The sequence below is a fragment of the Hevea brasiliensis genome, chromosome 17, assembly GCF_030052815.1.
Source record: "Hevea brasiliensis isolate MT/VB/25A 57/8 chromosome 17, ASM3005281v1, whole genome shotgun sequence".
Classification (NCBI taxonomy): Eukaryota; Viridiplantae; Streptophyta; class Magnoliopsida; order Malpighiales; family Euphorbiaceae; genus Hevea; species Hevea brasiliensis.
The window spans coordinates 2,208,615-2,231,531 of NC_079509.1; the positions used below are offsets into that span (position 1 = coordinate 2,208,615).

At 31.3% G+C, this 22,917-nt stretch overlaps 3 protein-coding genes across 7 annotated transcripts; all 3 read right to left on the reverse strand.

The window, feature by feature from the left end:
* Window positions 1–803: 803 nt before the first annotated feature.
* LOC110636624 (multiple C2 domain and transmembrane region protein 5-like) lies at window positions 804–4,692 on the reverse strand. 2 transcript variants are annotated; one of them, XM_021786414.2, is made up of 2 exons: window positions 4,505–4,692; window positions 804–3,741 (listed from the first exon to the last, which is right to left on the reverse strand). In XM_021786414.2, the coding sequence occupies exon 2, from the start codon at window positions 3,317–3,319 to the stop codon at window positions 998–1,000; it is 2,322 nt and encodes a 773-aa protein (XP_021642106.1). In that variant the 5' UTR covers window positions 3,320–3,741; window positions 4,505–4,692; the 3' UTR covers window positions 804–997. The 2 variants fall into 2 exon arrangements, with proteins under 2 accessions (XP_021642106.1, XP_021642105.1); XM_021786413.2 differs by having other exon boundaries at window positions 4,460–4,692.
* A 1,308-nt stretch (window positions 4,693–6,000) lies between these two features.
* On the reverse strand, window positions 6,001–10,697 carry LOC110636626 (uncharacterized protein YMR315W). Of its 2 annotated transcripts, none has more exons than XM_021786419.2 (12): window positions 10,490–10,697; window positions 10,254–10,397; window positions 9,998–10,046; window positions 9,632–9,649; window positions 8,746–8,861; window positions 8,554–8,667; window positions 8,094–8,144; window positions 7,303–7,391; window positions 7,148–7,208; window positions 6,995–7,072; window positions 6,675–6,785; window positions 6,001–6,334 (listed from the first exon to the last, which is right to left on the reverse strand). In XM_021786419.2, exons 1-12 carry the CDS (start codon window positions 10,610–10,612, stop codon window positions 6,209–6,211), a joined length of 1,080 nt encoding a protein of 359 aa, XP_021642111.1. In that variant the 5' UTR covers window positions 10,613–10,697; the 3' UTR covers window positions 6,001–6,208. The 2 variants fall into 2 exon arrangements, with proteins under 2 accessions (XP_021642111.1, XP_021642110.1); XM_021786418.2 differs by having other exon boundaries at window positions 6,001–6,337; window positions 10,490–10,694.
* Window positions 10,698–11,737: 1,040 nt separating this feature from the next.
* Window positions 11,738–18,343, reverse strand: LOC110636622 (DNA topoisomerase 6 subunit B). Of its 3 annotated transcripts, none has more exons than XM_021786409.2 (19): window positions 18,094–18,342; window positions 17,958–18,010; window positions 17,702–17,799; window positions 17,423–17,528; window positions 16,960–17,097; window positions 16,765–16,816; window positions 16,569–16,633; window positions 16,079–16,185; window positions 15,715–15,817; window positions 15,482–15,567; window positions 15,138–15,334; window positions 14,858–14,973; window positions 14,661–14,746; window positions 14,395–14,467; window positions 13,901–13,992; window positions 13,655–13,793; window positions 13,490–13,584; window positions 13,224–13,398; window positions 11,738–12,155 (listed from the first exon to the last, which is right to left on the reverse strand). In XM_021786409.2, the coding sequence occupies exons 1-19, from the start codon at window positions 18,200–18,202 to the stop codon at window positions 12,009–12,011; spliced, it is 2,037 nt and encodes a 678-aa protein (XP_021642101.2). In that variant the 5' UTR covers window positions 18,203–18,342; the 3' UTR covers window positions 11,738–12,008. The 3 variants fall into 3 exon arrangements, with proteins under 3 accessions (XP_021642101.2, XP_021642103.2, XP_021642102.2); XM_021786410.2 differs by lacking the exon at window positions 11,738–12,155 and adding an exon at window positions 12,366–12,914 and having other exon boundaries at window positions 18,094–18,343; XM_021786411.2 differs by lacking the exon at window positions 17,702–17,799 and having other exon boundaries at window positions 18,094–18,181.
* Between the last annotated feature and the right edge of the window lie 4,574 nt (window positions 18,344–22,917).

The following is a 22,917-nucleotide window of genomic DNA, read 5'->3' on the forward strand; positions in this document are numbered from 1 at the left end:
GTTATATGTATCAATGTAGTTGAATAGTTGTAAATAAATTGTAATAATATTATTTTGGGTTGCTTCTGTAAATTTAATATTTGTAAATATGAATTTTCTGCTTTATGCCTTGTTAATGAAGTATTAAAAATTTTGTGATGACCAAATTTGATTAAATTGTGGAAATTGCTTTGAAGTGATTTGAATTGGGTTGATTTGAGTTTTATTGGAGATTGAGAGTTGTGGAAAACTTTTGGAAGTGCTTTTTACAGGTCTTTGAAGAACTGGTTTCTCAAAATACAGAGGGAACTCTGTCAAAATTTTTATAAAATTTGCGACAAAATTTAAAATGGACAAAATTTTTTACTAGTATTTAAACTTGAATAAATGGTTTTTAATTCCGACTAAAATGCTCACCACTTCCAAAATGTAAGAAAATTGTTTTAAAATCCATTGTAGAGTACTTAATGAGTTATCGGTAGGTGAAGTTCGATAGTTCATTAAGTATTTTATGGGATCATGTTATGCCTTACGGAGGGGTAAGGTGTGACAGTTTATGTGTCTTATATTTATAAAAAAAAAAAAAAGCAGATTATAAATGAAATTAGCTTACTTGTAATTATTACTTAATTTTTTATTAATATAATTTTGAAAAATGTTTTCAATAATAATTGAAACGATAAGTACTACTAAATTCATATTTTGTAGAATATAATTTTATAACGTCACGTTGCAATTTATAAATTTACTATTTTTTTTTAAAAAAAAAGGTAAATGGTATTAAATAAACATCAATAATCTGCATTAAATTATTAATTCAGTGATTGAATACTCAAATTTATAGTATTTATAATGCAGGATGTTAAGGATTTAAATCTTGACAACCCCCCATCCCATTCAAGCAATAAGCTACAATATTGTGGAATTTATGAATGTCAGCAGGCAAAAATGACACACTCCTAGCGACTAAATTGATAGCTTCTGCCTTGCTTCAACATCAACAGTAGTGGGAACTGAATTATAACATGCAATCAGACCTTGCAGGCAATCTCCTGAAGAAATTGAGAGGAACTGAGGGAAGCTTGTGGCGGAACCTGGGATGTCTCAACATATAAATGCCAATGAGAAGAGCCACAACTTGGAAGGGAGTAACATAGAGAACTACTGCAGCTATCAGGCAGAATATGACAAATAGAGTTGTTGCTCTTGGATCTCTCCAACTCAGTAGAGATTGGAATCTTTCCCCTTGAGTTGCCAAGTCACCAACTACTGTCTGAACCCTCCCTCCTATACTTCTGAGACGATCATATCGCATTCGAACAATATCTGATGGCTTGGAAGTTGGGAATGTGTCAAATTCTTCATCAAGTTCATCAGGATGAGCAGCGTCAGCATGAGATAGCCTGGTGTCCATGTGAGGGGGATGCTTTGGTCTCCAACGGTAATTCCAAATACCAATCAAGAAAAGGTAGAGAAAAATTGTGGGAAGTATTAGCTCAGGATAAAGAACTAAGATTACGAAAACTATGTGAATCAAAATGGTAGTAAGTGGGTTCTTCCAGTTGCAGATTTGATCAAACCATTTTCCAACATCAATTAATCCCCTTAGAACGCCCATGATTCTGAAAAAATTGGCTTTGCTCCTTCTCATGCTCCACATATGTGAATCCACATCTAACATATATTCCACAACCTCCTTCCTCAGGGGCGGTTCAGCTCTGTTCAACCTCATGGAGACAATTTGCATAGCGTGGTGCCTCAAGCTATCAAGTTGAATCACAGATAATGGATGGATGTAGTGCATTTTGGGCAGTAATGGATGTGAATACATATGCAACATATTAATCAATGATGAGCATGTGAACCGCACAGCCAATTGGACTTCACCTGTTTTCTTCACTCCTGATTGTTGCAATACTATAAGAGGATATGAATGTGTATAAACTCTATCACTTTCGAGCGTCGATAGCCGAATCCTCACTTTCCCAATTCTTGAATCCTTTCCCCCTCCTACTCCCCCATGTACATGACCATTGTCAAATACCCCTATAGTAATGACAGTACACGGGTCGAAAACCTCCCAAATGTACTGTTCATTCCACTTTGGAGTGAAGCTGTCAACGATTGTCCTTGTCCGGATCCATTTCTGCCCGTATTTAGCCACACAATAAGCATCCGTAGTTCCTCGCCCATCCTTGGTCTTCATGGGCATTAGCCCCACAGCACTTAGAATCCCCATCTCCAAAATCCCAATGCTGGGTCTCCACAGTTGCTTTGCTGTTGGCCTAAGGTCACTGCTATAGTGAGTTGATTCATCCAAGACATGATAACCACCATCCAAACAGACCCTCAAATGAATCCTACTAGCAAATTTAATCTCCTTCTTTTGTTCCCCATCTCCAACCACATGCTTTTCAAGATTATACCACCTAGTGTTAACTGGTTTATGGTCAAGCCTCCTCTGCACAAATTGTATAGGGATCACACATTTGCCCAAAATTTCGTCTTTGTTTGGTCCTACTCTATCTTCCACTGTCAAAATCAAAGGCTCCTCAAAAGGTTCAGCGACTACAAATATCAAGTCTTCATTCCACATTGGATGAATACTCCTACTTTGGGATATTCTAGTTCTCAATGCTTGATTTCCCAGGGTGACCTTCACAAAAGCTTCAGGGAACCTTCTATTGTCACCAGGCACCAAATCCTGAGCTTCAATCACATTGACCCTAACATACCAAAGCTTAGGTGAAAGATATACCTTTGATCGGATGTGTGCAACCCTATCAGGACCAACAGCTGCTGCATCTGAATGCCAAGCATAAGGGAATGCCTCGTCCGCTTGAGTTCCCATCCAAACAGCCAGCATCAGCTCCCCGGCCTTAATTTTAAACCCCTTCCGATCTTCCAACCTATACCATTGTGGTGCCAAAGGGCTGTCAGGTGGAACACGTTTTGGGATATCATTGAGCTCAAACAGAACCCTTCCAATCAAATCATCTAAAACAACATCCTTATCTTTCACTGAAACCTCCAAAACTGAAGCTTGAATTCTTTCTTTTGAGAAAGCAAAGACCTCATCCCACACAGGATTTGTTTTTTTCTCAAAATGCTTAGTCATTCCCTTATAGTTTCCAAGCTTTACCTCAACATAAGGGTCACAACTACCAGTAACATCTTTACCAGGCAAATCCCTGGCTTTCACCACACGAACATATAGATATTGCATTTGTTCAACAAGGTCATAGGTGCAGGCAAGCTTATCAGTCGTGACAGCTCCTGCGCCAATGTTCGGTGAGGTCTCCTTTAGAGCAAAGTCAACAGCTTGTGGAGGTTTCTGCATTTTTCCTAGTTTATATTAATGAAACCAGAGATGCACAAACACCACCCAAAAGTTATGCTAAAAGAAACAAAGACTTCAAACTTAAGATTCTGCAACAGGGTTTGCGCTTGCAGATGTGGATGCCTCCGGAATTGAAAAAGGCTTCAAAGACCTCAGTTCTTGGGATTTTGAGGCAGTTTGGATAAATTTGACTCAGCGAACTTGATGATGGAGATAGGATGGAAGCTCAAAGCAACAAAATGTGGAAGCAAAACACAGGTATTGATTTTGAAGTTTTAGATATTCAATACACGATGAACACATGTAAGGACTAAAACAGAAAACAAAGGTTTAGAGAACCTCCACAGAACATCTTTTAGACCAAAGTGACAGAGCAACTCCACGCACTTGAGTGAGAACTCTGAACCGGAAAGCACAAGTATCTGCGAAAGTAAAGCAAGAAAACCAAAGTTTTAAGATTACTACTCATCCTGAACGTTTAGGTACTGAGAAAAATGAAAACTCAAGAAAATGACCGCGACACCACTTGAGGTTGTGAAATAATACAGGAAACTACCAAATAAGCGAGGTATTAATATTTAAGCTCAATCATATGGACCCAAATACTTTTATGCTTCAAAGTGTAAAAGCATAACCAAGACGGAAAAAAGTCTCTTCTTTTGTACATTTTCACAGCTACCAAACAGCATAAAAAGGCAAAGATTACACATTTATCAGAGTAATGATTGTATAGTTTCTACCGCTGAAAAAAAAAATTTAATTCAATAAATAAACACCAATAAATAAGAGCATAAGCAAGCAACTGGAGTAAGCAGAGCAGCTCAAGTAAACCCAAATTTTCAAAGCCACAAGGAACACTTTAATATTCAATAATACCGTTTACTTGAAAGAGTGAATAAACACAGTTTGAAGTTTCAAAAACTACTAAAACTAATTTCAAACAGCCAATAGTAGAATAAGAAACTCAAACTGCACGTGAAGCACCAGTCTTGAAGAAAAGAGAAGAGAAGAGTTCTTGAAGGTGCAAAAATGAAAAGTCCTTGAATTTTAATTTTTAGTAAAAGAGAAGAAGGAGAATGTGGGAAATATATTGGAGGTTGAAGAATGAAGTAATATAGAAATGAAAATGTGGAGTGAAACCTGTGAAAGACTGAATCAGCCACTATAAAGAAACAGAGAACCTACTCATCAGTACCAACTTTCTTTCACTGTATATATTTTGATCTTTTCTTGCTTCTTTCTGCATACACCATAGTTTATTATTGAGGGAACCAGAGGCACTGGTTGGTTTGGGCACAAATGGATGGTTTGTTCGGGACTTAATATTTCCCTTGTGCATATCTCTACAATATCATTTTCAATGAAAAGGACGATTAAACGATTTCATTATGGCATCAAATGTGAATTTTAAGCCTATTCTTAAGAGAAAAAATCCATCAAAAATACCATTAATCATCAAGAGTGAGCCAAGCCATTAAGGTCCAAACGATTTCAGTGGGTCAAAACCCTAAGTAATGCAATTTATCGAGTGAAAATATCGTCGAGATGTGGAAATTTATCGTCATTATATAGGGTACGGAGTACGGTTAATTAACAATAGTGCGCTCCAGCTCAGCTTAGCCTTTTATTAAGCATTGATTTGAAGCTCACAATCTTTCCTTTTTCAACAAGAGATAATGATACCCTGTAACAGTTACTACCAGATTCTCTATGCACCGTCCACGAGTGGCAACTAAAGTTGATCAAGGGATGGGAATTCTTCTACTCAATTATAATTTATTTTTTAATAAATAAATTTATATTGTATAATGATAAATTAAAATTAAAAATAAAATAAAATAAAAACGCCATAATGAAATATGACGAGTATGTGTACATTTATAAAAACAAAGATGGGAAATAAAAATGCAAGAAGGGGAAGAGGAAGAGGAAGAGGAAGATGATTTAGCTACGTGATCATTAAGCAATCACTTTATTTAGGTCCAAAGCCAAAATTCACAATTTCTATGATGGGACCAATAATACTGAAGTCTTGAAAACAACATCTAACTCCTTGCATCCAAAAATCATCAATACTTTTCAAGAACATGCATCACTTTATGTCCATTCTGTCCCATTTAGCAGTTGAGCAAAATAATGGGAGAGGACTGGTGTTAGGTGCAGTCGGTTTTGAAATTTTATACCATACTTTTCTTCTTTTTTTTTTTGCTTATTTTTTGCTTAATCTGATTTAGTTTAATAGATAAAAGTATATTACTCAACTGATAGATAAGATTCGATTCCTCACCCTATAATCCTAAAGAGGACTGCTGAATTTGAAGAAAGACTGAGTGAGCGTTGGATTAAATAGCTAGCTGTATGGCAAGTTGTGGTTAGAGGATTTGTGAAATGGGAAAATTACTGCCTTGTATGAGAAGGCATTCAACAAATTTAATGTTAAACGTTTGAGAGGCCATACCACAACGTATCATGTCATTGTCTACTGAGGCAAGGTATTTAAGTTGCAGATTGGGACTCAACATGCACTATGTTCACAAATAAGATAGCCAAATAGCTAACTGATATATGATCTAATTAACTAGTAGTCCATGCAATGCCTCCATGATCAGTTTTCTTTTTTAATGATGGATTAGAGGTCAATATTGGTTAATCATGTTGATTGCTTTTATTCTGGACCAATCTTTACAATATCAATTTCCAGAAGTTATTAAAAATTAAGTCAATTACATAATGTTAGTTTCAGAATCATTCTCCACCCCAAATTACAACACAGCATTTCAAATTAACAGCGTAAATTAATGATGTAATCTAAAGAAATGTAAATGATATTTCTTTATTTTCTTCTCTCCCCCCTATCCTTAACAGAATCGTGTTGAGATAGTCCTCAGCCTAAAACTTTTTTACCTGAACCTGAGCTCCATTGTTCATTCCAGATTCAAGCATTGCATCTAGAACAGCAACATCTCTAGCACCTTCCATGAAAGAGAGACGGGGCTCTATTTCATAGTTACTTCCCTTCTGTAACAAATGAGTAGGATCAAAACGTGATCAGCAGTGAAACCGAGTTAGTATCCTATTTGAGCATTTTGCTGCTTCGTATTAAGGCATCAAGCAACAAAGTGATGTTGAGGGAAAGTAGACAAGGGTAAATAATTAAAGATGTGTTTCAAATTTCTAATGATAAGGACATTAATAGAACCAATCAAATAGGAAAATTTTTTCTATCGCCTGCCAAAAGGTGCATCCATCCATAGAACAGATGATCATCTGATACTAAAGGCTATAAAAATACAAGAACAGTACCATGCATATGATTGAACATAGAAATGAATTATCCCGGAGAATCTCAAACTACCTTAAGGTTGGCATGTGAAACGTCATGCAAAAAAGTTTGTAATTCTTCAGTTACTCCACTGAATGGGTAGAACCAATTTTTGCTGTGCCCATCAGCACCATAAAATGAAACCTGAGATGGTAATGTACAACATCAGTTCTAGGTTGCCAATTTGCGAAGTTATTGTAGAATAGAAGTGCCATGAGTCATGGCGCGTAAAATAGTCAATTCTTTGAGCTTCAAGGGAACCAGAGGATTAGACATCTCAGGAAAATTAACTCCTCGGAGTTTCTAAAGCCGTAAAAGATCTCGTTACTTAACCAAAGGATGTTTTGACATACCATGTAACCATGTTGTCCATTGTCCATTCCCCGATCAATTTGTAGTGTTCCCTTTAAGCCAACAAGTCGCCAATGTATCTAAAAGAGCAAGAATCTATTAGAAAAAAAATATACATATTCTATAAGAATTAAGACTATTACTTTACCACATGCCTTTGGTGATCTTGAGGATACAACCATTACAAAAACCCCAGAACATCCATTCTCCAGCTGACTGAAAAAGAAAAGTCCACATAGTCACCCATGGACTTGCAATTGCATCAAAATATGACTTCTTGGAAAATCTAGTCCATGTGTGAGAAACTTACAAGACAGAGCATATGTTATCAGGAGGAGGTAAAGTTTTGTCCACATGAGAGATCTTAGCTGACACCGAAATCACGTCACATCCAACAAGCTGTTTAAATGAAAGTACAATCAACTTAGGAGGCCGAAGTGGATATAAAAATAAAGAATGATACCTTTTCAAGCCTCATACTCATTCAGTCACGATTAGCTGAACCTGAGGTTATAAATATCTCATATATGTGGACAAACATCACTAGATTAAAATATGTAGCAAGTCCATTATAAAAGAATATAATAGGTGTGGATGTTTCTTCTTGATATGAATAAACAATATAAGAAATTATTTGAATCTTTGATCAACTGTATTATACAGTACAAGAGTTTGCTACTTTGAAGCATCTATATAGACAGACTTCTTGAGTTCAATACTTTCAAGAATCTACATAGAAAGACATAAACTACACTTCAGGAGTTCACAACTCTGAAGCATCTATATAGACAGACTTCTTGAGTTCAATACTTTCAAGCATCTACATAGACAGGCATACACATGTAAATGACAATTCAGTCCACTGAAATATATAAAGGTGAAGAGAAAGAAGTACAAGAAGCACTAAGCAGGGCCATTAACGGAAAAAAAAAAAAAAAAAAAAAACACACTAGTATGACTGAATACAAGTATTCCAAAGATCAAATAGATCTATTTGATTTTAAAAACAGAAGAACATTGTTAGTAAGAAAGGGCTGGACATGCTATCTGGAGAACCAATAGTGCTGATTTTCAGTAAGATAATTGGATATGTGAGATTACCATTCTTAATCCAGCAATGAAATGCACCCCCATATCTAGAATGAAACCCCCCTGCCAAAATAAGGAAGATACACTAGTCAAAAATCTGGTCAACAAAGAACTAGTTCAAGAGTGATAGAAATAGCAAACAGTATACCTATACTAACAATGACACAAAAATCACTGGAATATTGAAATTCGTTTAACTGCAATCCAAAAAGAATAATAAGGTGCTGTGTAATTTGTGTCATGGTAAAAGAATATAGTTCTCTTGCTACTTCACAATGTAGGGTACGAGGCACTAAGAGCCAATCGTACCATATCCAAAATAAGAAAATTCATTCATCTCATATGGCAGAGCACATTTCATAATGTCAGATGTGTAAATTGCAATAAGCATGCAAAACCCATGTACGGTAATCACATTTGTAAATCCATAAAATAAATCCAGAAAAATTAACTATAAAACAAAAATACATACAGTAAAATTGCGCCGCCATGAGCTTGAGAAATAAGGGTTTGAACTATTCATTGATCCTTCAACAATAACTTGGACAGTCATCATGTCCCCAATTTCAGGCAACAGTTTGTTGCCCTGCAGATGCAATAATGAGTATATTATAACTTAGAGAAACGGGAAGCAAATGATAAATGTACAAAGACAAAAAGGTACCTCCACAAAAGCATGTTCAAATCTATAATTCTCTGCCACAGCCCAAATTGGTTGACCAGGGGAATTGGCACAAACAGTTTTGTAGGTTGACATTACAGTTTCTATTTCATCTATAGCTGCATTATTAAAACCAGAGTCAATCTAACATTTCATTCAAGGTTTGTATCTGATCCAGAAAAGGTATCCATAAATATCTATCAGATATCTTTTATTGAATTTGATAATACAGTTTGACTTCTTTTCAAGATTTTAGCTACACCTTATCCTGCACATAAGGAAAAATGGGTTGGTATTTGAAAGAAATAGTTCTTCTATCATATTCTTTGTGGCATTTGGAAGAAAACTCAATGTCTTTAAAGTTCAGGTCAACACTAGGGCAATAATCTCTTTCAGATATAAGATTCTCATCCTATTTTAATGTCATTGACTTGGTTGGTGTTTCTCATCACAATAAGTTGTTTGGCGTCCTTGTTCAGGCCTACTGCACACATTTATCATCACTTCTCCAAATCTATGTCATATAGAATCAACTAAGTGTCAAGTAGAGGTTAGATGCCAAAGTGTCAAGCTTATAACTAAAGGGTCTGGATGATGAAGTTTTTCATTTTACTTGTTTTTACTTATTTTCCTACTGATCCAAAAGAGAATAGCAGTACTACAAAGTAATTTCAAATGCATAAATTAAACTGAAAAATATGAAGAGAGTTTCTATATTAAAGAACTGAAGCATAATATATTCTCTAACCTGAAACAGTAAATTCATAGACATCTGAACTCATGCTGTGATTTTTAGTCCTAAATTTCATGGAGAATGAAGATAACAATAGCAAATCATCCCAACAGAAGGGGGAAGAGAGGACAGAGTAAAACAAAAAATCCTACTTACAAGCTGCTGCTGGTTTCTCTGAAGATTGACCAAGTTAGCCGAGAAATGCATGCCCAAACAAGAGGAATATTTTAGTATAATGCATAGAAAAGAAATATACAGACAAAAAGATGATCAAATAATTAGGCAAATGTCTATTAACAGTTGAGGTGTAGTGTAAAGTCCCAAAAGGCATCCATTATACTTGTTCCTTTTTTTTATAATTTTCATTTTCTTATTTATTTATTTTTGTCAAGTAGCAGATACAGGATATCTTAAAAAAAAAAAAAAATCACATTAATCTAAAGTCCTAAAATCTTATGGGCTGATTGTAAAAGCACTAAGTAAGTCTGCCTTCAATTTATATGTCTATAAAACTTGCATCACCTTGCAGAACATGCTTCCCTGCCTTCAGTAGCTTCAGTGACATATCAACCTGCAGAATTTCGTTTATATAGTAATTATCTAATCAGAAACTTATAACATGCTAAAGCAAGCGATCTTGAAGAATAAAGCAAGTAAAGATGAAAAATAGTAAAACAGCATTGGTAATTTCTGGAGGAATGCAGACTATAAATCAACAAGAAAAAAAATGAAATTGAGAGACAAGTGAACACCAATAGATAGAGTTTGAGTACTTAACCTGAATTTGTCCAGCGAGAACCACAGCAACAGCAAGAATTGACTCATCTTGGATAATCTCATCAAGACCCTTATCACCCCACTTACACTCCACTTCCGGGAAACACTTACCCCGCGCTATCTCCACTGCTCCTCTCGCAGATTCCTACTCACAAACATTTTTATACAAATAAAGAGATGGGTATTGACGAACAAGTAAAGAACAAGAAGCAAAAGAGCCAAGACCACATCACTGACCTCAGTGCGACTCCAAATAGCCTTAAGATTGAAGAGATTAGAGATCTCTGCTAATCTGGGAATGTACTGGGTTCTAACGAAGATGCCAGCTCCAATAATTGCAATACTGGGAGGGTTCGTCATTTTTCAATCCTGCAATTCAGATCTTGTAGAGAATTAGATGGCTCCAGGTGGTGTAAATACAGGTTCGAATTTACCTTGGTTTGATATCTTACAATAAAATATTTAAAGTTATAATATTAATATTATATACACTCATTTAAAAACATTATAAAAAAGTTTTTTTTTTTTTTTTAATTTCAGGAAAACTGGAGCCAATCTCTCCACTGATCTGCTTCGGAGGCGCATAAACTATAGAGAGGCAAAGTAGATTTTTTTTAAAGTAACATAATGAAAAGTAAAATAAAATATATTTAATATAAATTTAATTTTTATATAAAAATAATAAATTTAATAATTATTAAATTAAATATATATATTAAAATATTTATAAATTAATTAAGATGTATATTTAATTAAAATAATAAATATAAATATTTATATAAATATTTAATTTAAAAGTCATTAGACTCATATAAAATCAAATTATAATTACTGTACTCTAAAATGTTTAACTTTATATTGTTTAAAAAATATATAATAAATAATGATTTAATAATAATTTAAATTTATGAAAAATATAAAAAATAATATTTAAATACCAAATAAATAAATTTTAATTTTTAAATAAAGATTAAAAGAAAACTGAGCTCCCTATGAATAAGAATGATTTTCTATGAAACTTCCTTTTTTTGGACTATTATTCTATTTTGACTACAATGGCTTCATTTCTGTTTTCAATTTAATAATTTTAATTCTTATAATACTCATAAAATTTTGAGATATTAAATAATTTATTTATATTTTTAAATAGCTAAATAACTTCTTTATATTTTTAAATAGAATAATTTAATTTATCTTCATTCACATTAAAAGGCAAAAATTCTCATTTCTCTTTAAAAGAAATAACAGCCTCTCAATAGCATTTATTATTGATTTATTAGACTTTCATTTAAATTGAAAAATTTTAGATTGTGATCCTATTCAAATAACCCTCCTCTAAGAACCTCCCACGATACACACCACAAGCCGATTCCTGTTTACCCTCTGGCCCTCTTGCAGTTTCAGAGATTCACATCACCTTTCCTATATCCTTCCATTAAAAGGCCAAAAATGTACGTTGAAAGGCAAATTCAAAAATAAAACAAATTTAAATCAAACACTAAATTTTCATATTGCCATTATTTTGACCAGATGGTAGGCGTAATCAAGAAGCTGCTCTGCATAGATACAGTTTCTTCTATATGGTTTACAATACAGCACCAGTGCTAGAAAAAAAATCATTCATACAATCACGATTGACATCTAATTTCCTTTATCAGAAACAAGTTAAATAATGAAATGACCTGTGTCACAACCACCTTCTATCTATATTGATTACGACAAGCATAAAAGGTAATCAAAGAATATCCATCAATTCCTAAGAGATTAATCTGAAAACAAAGATGGGACTGTGGAAGTCGATGAATTTGTTTTCAGATTCAAGCGTTTGTATATATATATCTTCTCTAGGTTCCTCACTCACTCCACTTTGCGTAGCATACTCCAATGCCATTTCATAGTCCACCTGCAAATAAAATCAATACATGAATCAACATCTCCACCAGCAATATGAATCTAACATCTCCACCAGCAATATTTTCATCTCCCACTAACTATATTAACATAAAATATTCATATATCACAATAGTTTAAGTTGTTGTGACCCAAGATACAATTGGGGGGAGAGGGAGGGGGAGGGGGAGAAACTGAAACTGTTGTGCATCGTAGAAGCGTGTAAATTATAAAGAAATAAAACAAACACATAAAACACTAATATTTACATAGTTCACCCTTTCCACATAGGGTTATATCTACAGGCATGCCATCTTTTACTATCAACAACAATCAATCATTATTACAAGCTCAAAATTATACTATCCATCAACCCAATTACACCCACATAACTGCTCATAGTAAATACATTAATTAGTTCTCTCAATCTCCTTTAGACATAACTTAATATATTTACTACTTTACCTACTACACTACAAAGGGTGTCTTCAATTGCATGGGCAAGAACCCTCTCATCAATAGACAAGAATGCTTTCCTTTCGAATTTTATGTCTTTTCTCCACCTTAGGTCGAAGCCTCTCTTCCTCAATGGGACTATAATTGACAAAGCCATTCATCATCATCAACGGGCAAGAACCCCTCATCAACGGGCAAAATCAAATCCTCAACAATTGACAGAGCCCTTCTTTGCAATTGGAGACAACTCCACTCTATGAGCTGAAAGCCATACTCTCCAATAGGCAAAGCCACTTTCCATGGGCAAAGCCATCCTCTATGGATAAAGCCAAATAATCTTTTCGTCATTTTCCTATTTATAGTGTTAATTCCCTCAATTTTAATCTGATTAAGAGTCCCACTTAATTTAGGAATAACACTAAAATAAGAGTTCTACTCTACATAGTAAAAGGTCTTTCTCTAAATCCCACTAGGATTTTGAGTCACAAATCCCACTAGAATTTTGAGTCACAAATCTAATAGAAACAAGGAAAGCTTTTTACCGAAATTCAATTACAAAATATTAAGCCTCTACCGACAATTAGTAACTCCTAGGCAAAATCAAAACTAATATCAAATAACTCACCTTTTCAACATGCTGAGCAAGCTTTTCCGTGAGTGTATCTTTTGTAATCAAACGTGCTGATACTTTCTTCAGTATGTCAGCATCCTCTTCTTCATAGTGTTTCCTCTTTGATGCATGTAACTGTGCCATTTCTCTCAAGACATCGTAAACAGCACCTGTAGCATCAGGGATATACCTGCCATTTGAGAAAAATTTTTATTTCAGTACACGCAGATTGGAACAACTGAACAAGAACATATTGGGTCTAGACAGTTGGTTGAAATTACTTGCTTAAATTTCGTTTACGCTCCTGTTGCTCACGGGCCTGCATTTTCTTCATAATTTTGGATTTTAGCTGGATGCAGCATTGCTGAATGGCATACTGCAGAAAGTATACAGTTAGCTTAATCACTTTTCCCAATATGACATGACATAAAAACTAAAATCCCCACCTTGACAGCAGTAGCAATCTCGGTGATATCGTCTCCAATGTACTCCTTTCCAGTCCCTTTAAAGGGGATTTTTGTGCTCACAATGCTTACAAAGACGCCTATCTTGTCTTGCATCTGGTTAATCTTGTAACTAGCCCAACTGAAAAAAAAAGAAGGCTAAACGTTCTGTTTGGGTCAACTCTAACAATATAACTGTCCTCACACCACAATATATCCAAAAGAAATTATTGTACTTATATATCTCACTTGATTCTCTTAAGAGCAGTTCTGGTGACAACATCAGCACCTTGCTCAAAAAGAAGTGGTATGCGGTTTGCAAACCTAAAAATATTCAGCCCCTGCATTTTAGACAGGCAAAGTCACAGGAAGAATGATCAAATAGAATGAAGATTTACATTTTGGATAGCTTTCTGCATCAACCAGTTAAACATCAAACAGCAAGGATGCAAAAGAGAATAGGAGCTGTATGTACAGAATCCTTGATTTTGCTTTAGTCGTATTCATAAACCTATGACCAAGCATACACAGACATGAACATGTATGTATGCATCTTTTGCCTGCAGACCTGATGAGGTTTATCTTGGCCTATTACTGATAGTATATGAAATTAACAATCATATTCATCTCAAGAAAATGTCAAGAGAACAGCATCCGAAATACTGTGCTCTCATAAATAGAAAAGCAATTTCCAAGTTATATATGATTCCCATATTCAAGTACCTCCATATTAAGGAACTTACCTGCTTAACATCCTTTCCACCCACACTGACACCAGCCTCCACGACAAATGGGTGTCCCTCAAAGACTTGAGCACTGCATTTGGAAGCAGAAAAGGTAGAATGTTTGTAGTATACCATTTATCTATAGCAAGGGGGGAGGGGAGTCCAATTGCTAAATTCAAATTTCACTTCAAATGCTAGTTATTACTTCTACTCAATTATATGCAAATTAGTTTTCTAGGACAGAAAAAGAAATAGAATTAGCAAACAAGGATTTCAAAGACAACCTGCCTGAATAGGTGGCAACCATGTCTGGATGCAGCTCCTTTATAATTCCAAGACGAAGATTGTATTCCCCTGCAGGACTAAGGCACTAAAATATAGGACAATAAATGCAAACTTTAGGAACAAAAATACATAAATATCAATGTAAAGGTATACTGCAGTCAAGTGAACTACATGGTCAGATATCAGGACAGCATACATCACCAGTAGGGTCATCAAACTTGGCTTGACGAAACAACTGATGGATCCGAACTATCTGTTGATCGGTCAGAGACTTAATGGGCATTTTTGGGCTAAATTCCGGACCCATTTCCCCTAAAACATTAAATATCAACTTATGCATTGAAGAAATACAAAACCAACAATGGCATTTTGCTTGGTCTTTGATTTAATTGACATGCCAAATGCATATCAGAGGATTTTTTTTTTTTTTACTTGCGTAACCAATTAACAGATTGAATTTAGGTACAAAAAATTACCAATTAACCGTTCAGCATGTGCCTTTCCTATGTTTACGAATTCATGCTGAAGAAACTGCAGAAGGTTCTGTTTTGAAGTTTCCGCAATTAAGCGTTTGATCAACAGCAAATCAACAGATGATGGGTGATGCTTTGTCTCAAGAGGAACAGGGGGCATTACATCTGTTCTCCGTGCAAATTTTATAGTTACATTTTTGCTGCAGGAGAAAAGGGTATAAATGTAGATCAGGAAGAACATGTATGCATTTGTGCTACATGCTAGTGTGTGTGATAGTATGTATAAATCTCCATCAGTGTGTGGATAATTGGGTAGGAAAGGGACGAGGTATAGAGAGAGAGCATACTCAGATGTATCTGATATAAATTTGAAAAGAAATTGTGCATAAGGAGTGATAACAGCCATTTGTCGCATATAGTGCAATATTTTGGACTGCACAACAAAGGAGATTAGTGTTAATCAGACAAACTTCTATCACTTAAATTTATTCTGTTGTCCTCTCCAAACATAAACCAAAATGATTAATAAAACCATGTATTTAGAATTTAGAATGAAATATTAACGAATGCCTAATCATACACGGTAAGTTGTCCAATTTCCCTCGATGACCACTTGAATTTCAGCTCCATGCCACCTATCATCATTTATCCTTTTTTCATGCAAATGAACATGAGGAATGTTCCTGATTAAAAAAGAAGTATAAAGTTTTAATTTTACCAGGAATGTAACCCTAACATACATTTCAGTATCGTCGAAAATTTTTAACATGTTCCAAGAATCAAATATAATACTGTAAAACAATAATTTAATGTGAATTTATAAATTTTCACATACACAGCTGAATAAAAATAATAGATTCAAAAATAAATCACACGTATAAATTAATGAACGTTCAGTACTTTGTCAAACAATTATTGAAAAACTTCGTGTTGTCGGTCCATACCGATGAATATCTATATCCAGCCTGCAGAATGAAATGTAGTTTTGGCTCTTCATTGATGATGAGATCTCAATAGGAAGTCCAGTACTCATTTTGGACCATATCAATGCCTATGCAAGTAAAATGGACAAAATTAACAGGTGCACTTTGCCACAAGTATCAAGTGGGGAAGAACAAAAACCAAATTATCTAATTAAAACACGTTCTTGAATATTGATTATGACACTACTTTTATTTAAAACAGCATTCAAAATTATCTATTTATAACTATAAGATGTCATTTGCACTGACATGTTTCACATCATGGTTTCATTGAGATGAATGACATGCTGAAAAGTATATTCAGTCTGAGAAAGGGAACTTCAGATTTAATACTGAAAGGGAAAAGCAGATACATTACAATGATAATGTAACACACATGTGCATGGCTTTATAGTTGCAGTTTCGAAGATTCAAAGGCATAGATGCATCAAGCTCCAGTAAAAATTATTACCATTTTTGCACCAAGACCAAACTTCCCACGTGTCTGCTTGAGACCATATTTTGTCCCAGACAGGACTGCACACATAAATACACTCAAAATCAACTGATAGAAGTACTGCACACTTATCTACAGTATAATGACTATTGATATCCATCTAAACAACTTGATTGCACATAGAAACAACAGCTGGCAAGTAACTACTAACCCCGTCCAAACATATTCGGGATGTCATCATGTGGCATTCCTTTTCCATTATCCTACATTTAAAATCAGTGGCACTTGTGAGCATTCATATATTTAGAGTAAATTTTGGAGTCTGTTTAAAAAAGAATTAATAAAACCAGAAAATTAGTAAGACCAAAAAGAACGGTAGAAGATTGAGCATGAAAGTAACTCACACCTTGCATGTGACTCTGTAAAATGAAGCCTCACCTCGACCCTTCATGCCCTTTGCAGCTGGCTGTTCTTTAACTTTCTTCCCAAGAGCAGCATTCTTTGCTTGCATTTCCTGAGCACGAGCTTCCTTTGCTAATCTTTTCTGCAAGGTATTATACATATTGTGGAGAAATTAGGCTTGGAGAACTGATAAAGATAAGATCAACAACCAAACATGGGTATCATAGTTCCAGAAGTCCCCGAGAGACACACAAAATCTCACTTGCGTGTTAAACAATTGAAAATAAAGTTGAAGAAACTTTATTAATCAAATTATGCGATACACAACTATACAAGTTTAAGTTATCAACAACAGAGCTCCACAACTGGCTGGAAGTATGATTCAATTTCAAATCACAGAAATGCAAATGCATCAACAAAAGCAACAAAAGCAACAAAAGAAGGAATTCAAGCTAGAAGCTAAACACCTCACGAGCCTTAGCTGTCTCATAATCATCATAAAGTTCCTCATCAATGCGCTCCCGATCAACAAGACCAATCATCGAATTGAACTTGCTTTTCCCTATCTCTTCACTGCAGCAATAGATTGAAGTTAACACCAATGATGCCTGCATTCATGTAATACATATTGCTTTTGCCAGAAAGGAGAAGAGAGGCTATGGTTGCACTTGCACACGATATGATGCTATCCAATAAACGCTAGCATTTACAAAATTGCAATTGCTAATACAAAACATGAAATTTACATTGTAAGTTCTACAAAGGGAAGCTCAGATATGGACTCTGCTGAATCAAGCGAATTTTCAACAAGTTCTCTCACTGTAGTGTATAGGCATTTCCCCGGCTGAAATCCACAAGGCAACTCATCAAAAATACTTAACAGAGGAGAAATAACTGTTTTTCTTTTCCTCTCGCTAATTTTCTTATGCATAAATTAAAGGCAATATTGCTCCATTCGTCAATAAAAAAAGCACCTATCAATGTTCCAAAATTGAAACTTACATTATCAAATCCAGCAATGTTCTTGTTCTCCGCGAAGAACTCGGCTGGAGATTCTGCTCAAACCAAACAAATCCCAAATAAATCATCCGCATCAAATTTGTACATGTGAGAGAGAGGGAGAGAGAGAGAGACTAACTCTGCTTCAGAAGACTTTCCTTGGGCTTTCTGGGGGTTTTCGATCTGCCTTTCTTTGGTTCTACAGGGCTTTCACTGCTACCTCCTCCAGTTTCCATGGAAGTGCCCATCCCCTGTAATCAATCTCGATATCGAGATAGGGTTTTGAGGAGTTAATAGGGTTTTTCCAGATTGGAGATGGTCACCAGAATTTTCATAGAGTGTGGTTAACAGTAAAAATTAATTGGCTTGATCTTTCAATATGAGCGGTATTTCTTGGTTTTGATATATCTTGGTTCTTTAGGCTGTTGTCGTTGATCTTAAGGTCAACAGAGTCAACAGTGCGGATTGGATTTGGGTGATGCTGATGATACGATTGCACAAGGTTCATTAATTGTATGCTGCAGCAAAATATTTCCAGCTCAGATGTTTTTAAAGAAAAACATTATAGTTACCTCTAAAAAAAAATTCCCCATTTTCCCGCCAATATACATGTATAAATATTTTTTTTAACGAGAGATGCCTCCAATATTGAAACATCTTGATGAGTAGGGATGGCTTAAATTCAAATTAAAATTAATGATTTTATTCATTTAGATATTAATTATAATTTAATATTAATTATAAATTAAATTTTTTATTTAAGTTTTAAACTAACATAATAAAAATTTATTCAGATCCAATCCTTAATTTCGACTTCAAGTTAATATAGTTAAAATTTATCCAACTCATATATATATATATATATATATATAACTTTATTTTATTTTATTTATTTTTATTGATTAATTTCTTTTAAATTAATATGTATTTTTTAATTAATATATATATATATAAATGATTTAATAAGAGTTAAATTATGAACCCCTAGAAATTGTTAAAAGAAGTAGAAATAATTCATATCGAATCCAACCCCCTCAATGTAAAATTCAACATATATAACTCTGAAATTAATTTGTAAGTTTTAATTTAAATATTATTAAAATTAACTTTATCGATTTATTTGACAAGATTTATTTGACAAAATAAAGTAAACTCGCCAAAACTGTCCCATATTTAATCCTGATGAGAGGCCAAATGACAACGTATTTAACAAACTAAATTTGTAATTCTTTATTTCTTGTGGACTTGACAACAATTTTTTTAATAATAATAATAATAATAATAATAATAATAATAATAATATTATTATTATTATTATTATTATTATTATTATTAAATAACTCAAATTGAATATATATATTTCAATATTTTATAAATCGCTTTTGAATAAGTGAATTTGTTTAGTTATTAGAAAGAAATTATGAATACTATAATTAAGAATATAGTTTAATTAATCTATCTTTAATTAATACTTTTTTAATTAAAACTTTAGAAAGTGGAATTAAAGCTTATATAATTCTTTGTTTATTTAAAATAAAATTTATGTATTTATTGTCACTTTTTATTACACTATGTTTAGAAAATCTTTTAAGTGCAAAAAGAAAATAAAAGATAAAATAAAGAGAAAAAAATATATTTTTCTCCTCTTATTTATGTATAAAATGTAAAATAATAAAAAGGAAAAAAATATTTTTCAAAAAATAAATATTTATTTTATTATTTTTATTTATACTTAAAATAAATAATTATAAAAATATAAATATAAGCTCATTTGTTTTTTATTCACTTTCTTTTTAAATGGCATAATGATTATTTATATATTTCACATTATATTTTCCACCTAATTTTTCTTTCTTTCTTATTTTTATTATTATTCATATAAGTAAATGATAGAGAAAATTTTTCATTTTTTTCTTTTTTATTTTTTATTATTCCAAACAAGATTGTCTGAACATAAAAATAAAACACTTAATAAGCTAATCAAATGATTAAACTATAATTTATTCTTTGACATTTGATAAAATTTATAATTTAATTTTTATATTTTCAAAATCAAATGATTTAATTCTTAAGATTTAATAAAACCTATAACTTAATCCAAACTATTAGAATTTTAGTTAAATTATTATTAATTTTAACAAAAATAATAAAAATATTCTTAATTGTATTTTTAATTTGAAAATAATTTAGTCCATGAGATTTTATTAAACCTACAAATTAGTTCATGTAGTTTTAAAATCAAATAATTTAGTTATTAATACTTTAATAAATCTATAAATTAGTCCACATAGTTAGGATTACAATTAATTAATATATATATAAATATATATATATATATATTATTAAAATAATAATAATAATAGAAGTAGAATGTTATAAAATTGTAAGGGCTTGCATAATTATAATAATTATTAATTTATAAAATATATGGATAATTTTATAATTAATAAAATTTTTAAATATTTTAAAATAATTAATTAATATTTTAATAATAAAATTTAAAATTTTTTAATTTAATTACATCCACAATTTAAAAATATAAAGTCTAAATTATTAATAAAGCAAAATAAAAATCCACATCAGAGTTGATTGGTGGTCCTATTATTAATTTATGAATTAATCTTAAATAATTTAGTTAATTTCAGAGGTGCCCCCAAGAGATTTTTATTTGAAATTCCTCCGTGGCATGGTCCCCGAAATAATGGGACTTGAGAATAAGACTTATCATATGGATTTTTCTCACATCTTTTTCCTTTTTTTTTTAAATACTTTAAAAATAAAAACTCCTAAATTTTTAAATTTTATATTGCAAAACATAAATTATTAGATCAATGAAAAAGAAATTATTAATTAACTCAAAGAAATATATTTTTATTTTTAATTATATTTTTATTTGAGATGCACCGAATAAAATATTTTTGGGATAGTAATCATTTCCTATGTATATATTATTCCATTTGCAAAAAGGGACTGATTTGGAGTGGCTAATAATTAATGTGCAATTAACGAATTATTGAGAGCTATATTGTAAGATTGATTTTATATAAAAATAAATTTAATACATTTTAAATTAAATATTATATTATAATATTTTATATAAAGTTTAATTTAAAAATTATTAAATTTATTTTATATAAAATTAAATATATGTGCATAATGTCTATAAAAATTATAAAATTGCAAAACTAAATTTGTATTATTCTCTGGAAATGGCGAGGCGGCAACAAATTGGTTCACACAAAAACAACTCCATGGAGAGATTAATAGATTTTCATAAATACAGTTAGTTTTATGTAAATAAAATAATGCCTTTTTTTTTAAAAAAAATATTGTATAAAATATCAATAATATGAAAATAATAAGCACTATTCAATATCAATGGGGCTTATAATCACTTAAATCTGAAATTTCTCCATTTTTAAAGCCTTAAATTATTTATATAGAGATTTATTGACAAAAAAATTTATTTATTTATTTATAACCAGTTGAAATTTCCAGCAAGATAAAAATGGAATAATTATTAAAAATAAATAAATATATATATATATAATTATTTATAAATCTAATATGAATATAAAATTATTTAAAAAATAATATTTACTTAAAACCACATTAATTAATATATAATAATATGTATATAAAAAAATTTAATAAAAATTAAATTATAAATACCTAAAAAATGCTAAAATAAATATAAATCATCTAAATCGAATCAACGCGCTTAATGTAAAATTGAACATATACGATCTTAAAATTTAATTTATTAATTTTAATTTAAATATTATTAAAATTATTTTTATCAATTTATTTGATAAAATAAAGTAACCCCGTTAAAATCGACCCATATATAGCCTTAATGAGAAGAACAGTGTATTTAACAAACTAAATTTGTGATTTTTTATTTCTTCTGGACTTGACAGCAATTTTTTTGACATTATTATTATTAATAAAAGTTATTCAAACTTTTATAATTAAATAACTCAAGGGGAACACATACTTCAATATTTTATAGATCACTTTTGAATCAAGTGAATTTTGTTGAGTTATTAAAAAGAAATTATGAATCCTATAATTAATACTATAATTTAATTAATCTATCTTTAATTAATATTTTTTTAATTAAAACTTTAGAAAGTGGAAGTTAATTTTTATATAATTATTTGTTTATTTAAAATAAAATTTGCGTAATTTATTTTCACTTTTTACTACACTATGTTTAGAAAATCTTTTAAATGAGAAAGAAAATAAAAGATAAAATAAAGAGAAAAAAAAAATAATTTTCTCCTCTTATTTATATATGAAGGTAGTGTTTAGTATAAATAAATTCTATAAAATTTTATGAAATTTATTTATAAATCTAATATTTAAATATTTAATTTAAATGAAAATTTATTTGAAATACTTAATAATCAATTTTATGAAATTTATTATAATTAAATTAAAGTTTATCAAAATTAATAGAATTTATAAATTAATTCTAAATTTAAAATTATATATATATTAAATGACAAAGTTTTCAGCTTATTATATATTATTTAATTTTATTTTATTGATTTCAAATATAAAATTCATTTCATTTGAAATAAATTTTATATTTAATATAAAAATACATTAAACAAAAAAAATTCATTTATAAATAAATTATATCATAAAATTTATTTACAAATAAAATAAATTTTATCATAAAATTTGAACTATTAATATTTTAATAAACCTATAAGATATAGTTCATATTATTAGAATTATGAATAAATAAATATATTATTAAAATAATAATAATATAAGTAAAATTTTACAAAATTATAAAGGCTTGTATAATTATAATATTTATGAATTTATAAAATATATGGATAATTTTATAATAAATAAATATATATATATTATTAAAATAATAATAATAATATAAGTAAAATTTTACAAAATTATAAAGGCTTGTATAATTATCATATTTATGAATTTATAA

Bases quoted from the DNA above. Each gene is read 5' to 3' on its own strand.
- LOC110636624 (XM_021786414.2), bottom strand. From the start codon at position 3,319: ATGCAGAAACCTCCACAAGCTGTTGACTTTGCTCTAAAGGAGACCTCA.
- LOC110636626 (XM_021786418.2), bottom strand. From the start codon at position 10,612: ATGACGAACCCTCCCAGTATTGCAATTATTGGAGCTGGCATCTTCGTT. The intron at 8,668-8,745 runs GTACCTTTTTGT...TTGCATCTGCAG, and splicing joins TTGAACATGCTTTTGTGGAG to GGCAACAAACTGTTGCCTGA. The intron at 7,073-7,147 runs GCATGTGGTAAA...TTGCTCTTTTAG, and splicing joins TATCCTCAAGATCACCAAAG to ATACATTGGCGACTTGTTGG.
- LOC110636622 (XM_021786409.2), bottom strand. From the start codon at position 18,202: ATGGGCACTTCCATGGAAACTGGAGGAGGTAGCAGTGAAAGCCCTGTA. The intron at 15,818-16,078 runs GTATGGACCGAC...TTTTTTAATCAG, and splicing joins CTGGATATAGATATTCATCG to GAACATTCCTCATGTTCATT. The intron at 13,794-13,900 runs GTGAGATATATA...TTTTTTTTTCAG, and splicing joins ACTGCTCTTAAGAGAATCAA to TTGGGCTAGTTACAAGATTA.